A 4,329-nucleotide genomic window follows, 5' to 3' on the forward strand; every position below is an offset into this window, starting at 1 on the left:
GTCCAAAAATTTGAATTTGAGAAATTGAAAGCAAGACTCTTCAATGTTGTGTACACCCAAAAATTCAGCACATTTGCAAACTTCAGACACATTGTCTTTATTTAAAATAAGTTTAGCTGTGTATGCAAACTGAAGCAAAGGACTAAATCCTTTAAGTGTTACCTATTTAACAAAACAAAACAAAAAGTTTAGTATGACCAATACGGGTTGGAATACAAACACACAGAACCCCATTTTATCCCGTACATTTTGTGGCAATTACCTTCTTCACTGTGATAAGTATCACAATAAAATGTTCCGACAGCACAGTACTAAAGTAAAAAATATCACTGTACACTGAAATCACTAACTGGATTCCAGCTTTACAAAGATATCTTTCAAACCCAAGTTGTACATGAATTAAGAATAACACCAAAATGTGACTGGTATTGAATTGTTCCTTTAAAGAGCAGTTACTGTTATTTGCTCAGTCTGATGCACCATTGATACAAAAAAGTTTGAAAAACAACAGAATTTGACCATACTTGGTTATTTATTACTATAGCCACCTATTCCTTTCCTCCTCTCACAGATGAAAAGAATTGTGCCCAAAAACTGTACATCAAAACCAGTTATTCTCAGTTAAAGCCTCTTTGGAGTAGGCAGTTTTAATTTAACATTTCCACCATTATAGTTCCAGATTTTCCCACACAACAGTTGCCTATTGGGGAATCTAGAGATAAACAAAACCTGCACTGTTACAAACTGAACAACATCACCTTCTATGCATTAAAAAATTAATACAGAATCAGGCAGAAAGCTGTCAACAGAACACCATATGACAAATTACATGACACTTCCTTTAGCCTTCCTTTGCAATTAAAGGATAAAATAATACATCCATTATTACTGCTCAGTGGTGACCTGACAGTGCTGAGTTAATGGTTGGATTTAATAATCTTGAAGGTCTCTTCCAACCAGAACAATTCTATGATTCTACTTACAACTCTAGCTTTTCTGCTCCCCTCCTTTATTGAATTGAACAGGACTTTATGCTGAATAAAGTGTCTTATTAATGCATTACCTTTACTGAATTCTTCTGCCAGCAAGATGAACTGTACATGCAATTTAATTCAGGAATCAGTTGAGGGTTTGTTTGGTCTCGCTTTAGTGGTTGTCTGGCAATTTTATTTTATTTTTTTTAAAGGCACACAAAATACATGAAAGGAAGTTGAAAAGACTTGCACAGAGGCAGTTCAACAAAACCGTCTGTAAAGTCTTAAGACCTATTTAAAGAATTCTTCAAGTAGCATTTGAACTATGCTCTGGAGAGAAGACTACTGATTACATCAACACATGAATGCATCATTAATAATGTGAGGAAGGGAGTGTAGAAGACAGTTTATCCATAAGCTGTCTTCAAACTTAGCATAGTCACTAAATCATTGGGTTTAAAAACAAGTGATACTCACATATGAAACTGAACAAAACAAATAGGGCGGTATTCCAAAACTGTATGGTCTTTCTATATAAGGTAGAAACACCTATTGCTAAAAACTGGAAGGATTGAGAGGGGAAAGAAAAAAGCACTCTGTACTCTTGCTTTCTCTTACACTCTTCTAACTGGCTAGTCTCAAACAAGATAGAATGCTAGAAAGCCTCTTGGTCTGACTGACCTAGAAAAGCAACTCTTGCAGTAGCCATTTATTTAATTTGTATTTGAGCTGAACGGAAAAGCCTTAATAGAAAAACAACATGGAACCCACACCATGTTGTCAATAGTCAAGCCTTTACAATATAATACATATAAAGTACTTCCAAAAATATTTTGGTATCTCAGACTGTGGGCTAGCATCTTTCATTTTAAACTTCAAATATCCTTGATGATTAAAAGGTTTAAAAAAATATCACATGTCAAGCCATGTGCTCAGTGTTTGCCTCTCTCTTAAGTATGCAGCTTCATAAACTGACTCATTTCAAAATATTTAGCAGTTCCCAAAGGACTAGCTCAAGTTGCTGAGTTTTAAAATGCTTTTACCAAGTGATAATATCAAACGATTAAAAGATGAGATTCACTGTTAGTACTTTTACTTGTTGCTTCAGCTGTTTGAGCATTAGTGATGTAAAAACATTGACAGTCCTCCTAAGTCTACGCTGCAGTAAATACCAGCACTATTATGTTCCTTCATTTTTTTCATACACTCTGGTCCCTTCTAACTCAGGTTTATTTCATGAGTTTGTCAGAATACCGTTGCTTTGCACCAGAGATTATTTTTTCCCCTCTCCAACTTCTTACTCTTCCAATATCCTATTTTTTCATCATCCCAAAGCAAAATTTTCATCAACATCAGAAGCTTTACATGCCACTAATTTCCCTCGTTTACTCCAAATCATGGGTTTGCATCCTCCAGCATCCTACTTCACTTCCACATCAGGTCCCCTAATTATTTTTCTTTTGGCTATCAATATACTAAAGCCACTAGGACAAAAAGTATAAGAAGAAATGAAGACACAGACACAGTAAGAAGGCTGCGTAAAAGTGACGGTGGCGTTATGCTCTAACACAATTTTGTAAAAAAATGCATTCATCTATAAAGAATAGCAGCGACTACTGAAGCTCTTTAAAGAGACCACTTGACCCCCTGTAGTTTTTGGTTTCCTAGGAAGTCAGAAAGATTTTGCTAACAAGAATCCTTGTGCTTACCTAAGGATGTTACAAAGCTAGTGAAGTAGCCACTTGCTCAAGTAGAGGCCTTCTGAATACACTAAGTTAACACTCAGCTCACTCTTGTACATGAACAATCTATAATGTAATCTTTAATATCACTATAAATATTAATCAATGTCCACCTTTCCTCCAACTTTGATGATCCTTCATTGATGCTGACAATTTGCATGTTATTTCCCACACCAAAAAGCCAATTATCATAAACTATCTCCCAGAGCAATTGATTATTTAACAACCAACTCTTCAGATTACTGCTACAATCACTTGGAAGCTCTTCACTTTTCATCTACAAGCACAGCACTTCACATAAAAAGCCAGTCACTTGCTTGCCTCATGCCTCTTAGAACTTAACTAAATACCAACTGGAATCTTTGCCTTGGAACTCTGGATATGTAAAAAGAATTTTTCTTCCCTACAGATGTCAGTTTCTGTCTCATTTCCACTGAATGCCTTTAAATTCAATCTGATTTAAGAACAGGTATTTTTGAGGTTAAAAAAAAAACACTACATTTTTTCAGTCTTAAAAGTAATAAAACACAGTAGGAAAAAAATCAAGCTCCTAATGATCAGTGTGTAAAAAGGATGGAGGACTGAGCACAAGAAAATTGTTAACAGTGAGCAACAAGCAAGGAATAGAAGCAGCTGTATTACTCAGATATATGCACCCAAATCTTAATGATTTAAAGGTATTGCTATTTTAAGCTTTAATTTATTTATTACTCAAAAAGTATTCTCTTTTCATATAGGAGGACTAGTTCTGCAATACCTCATTACCATTTAAGGCCTCTTTTGACAAACTTTCATGCTTTCAAGCAGGTGCATTTTTTTTAAAAGTAGTAGATACTTAACTGAAAAGCTCTCTCCTAAACATTTCCCACGACAGTGTTCACTTATCAGCTTATGACACACACTCATCTGTCTAGCCCTCACCTCAACCCATGGCAGCTTTACAACTTAGAAATTCCTTCCTTTCTGTTCTTAAATCTCTTACCTTAACTTCTCAGTTAAGCACCAGCCCATTGTAAATCAGAAGTGAACAAGCAGATTAGAAGGGCTGGCAGGTAAAATACAGGAGGGAGGGACACTCACCTCTTCCGGTAAAGTGATGATAAGATCAGCATCCACCTGGCCCACAATTCTTGAAAGGAAGTAACTGCTGCAAGCTGCAAGCACAGCTCTGTGTGCCCGGAATCGCTTGTCCTCCACTAAAACAGTAACGTCACAAAGAATGTCCTGCTTTCTCTGATCGTCAAGACTGAGGAGTACATTCGTACTGTGTACTGAAGATTCATACGCAAAAACCACACTGTTCTTCTCACTTAGAGACATTCTGTATCACAAATGGTAGTGCAAGCTTCAGTGGAAAGCATGCTTCTGCTCTTCAGATCTGGAGGAAGAAAAAGCCAGGTTGTATATATGAAAGTCATACCCAGCAGGAACCTACTGGTACTAGATCTGAACAAGCAAGCTGCCAAATGTGCACTGACTGTTCTAACTCTTTATAAGACTAAGATATATACTGAATACTTCATACATGTTAATACATAATACACGCTTATGAGCATTTAAAGTACCCAAATTTAATAACACGTACATCTTAAAATCATAGAATCATTTAGGTT

General features: G+C 36.1%; 1 protein-coding gene across 1 annotated transcript in view; it reads right to left on the reverse strand.

Annotated features, from left to right (window-relative positions):
• Nucleotides 1–4,095, reverse strand: part of BACH1 (BTB and CNC homology 1, basic leucine zipper transcription factor 1) — a 12,074-nt gene extending 7,979 nt beyond the window's left edge. The window contains 2 exon segments of the mRNA XM_008949841.1: nt 1–162; nt 3,797–4,095. The exon segment at nt 1–162 is cut by the window's left edge and continues 15 nt beyond it. Of these exon segments, the coding sequence (XP_008948089.1) occupies nt 1–162; nt 3,797–4,036 (402 nt within the window). The 5' untranslated portion in view covers nt 4,037–4,095.
• Nucleotides 4,096–4,329: the final 234 nt, after the last annotated feature.

This window comes from Merops nubicus, unplaced genomic scaffold (genome assembly GCF_000691845.1).
Source record: "Merops nubicus isolate BGI_N331 unplaced genomic scaffold, ASM69184v1 scaffold5651, whole genome shotgun sequence".
In the NCBI taxonomy this organism is placed as follows: domain Eukaryota; kingdom Metazoa; phylum Chordata; class Aves; order Coraciiformes; family Meropidae; genus Merops; species Merops nubicus.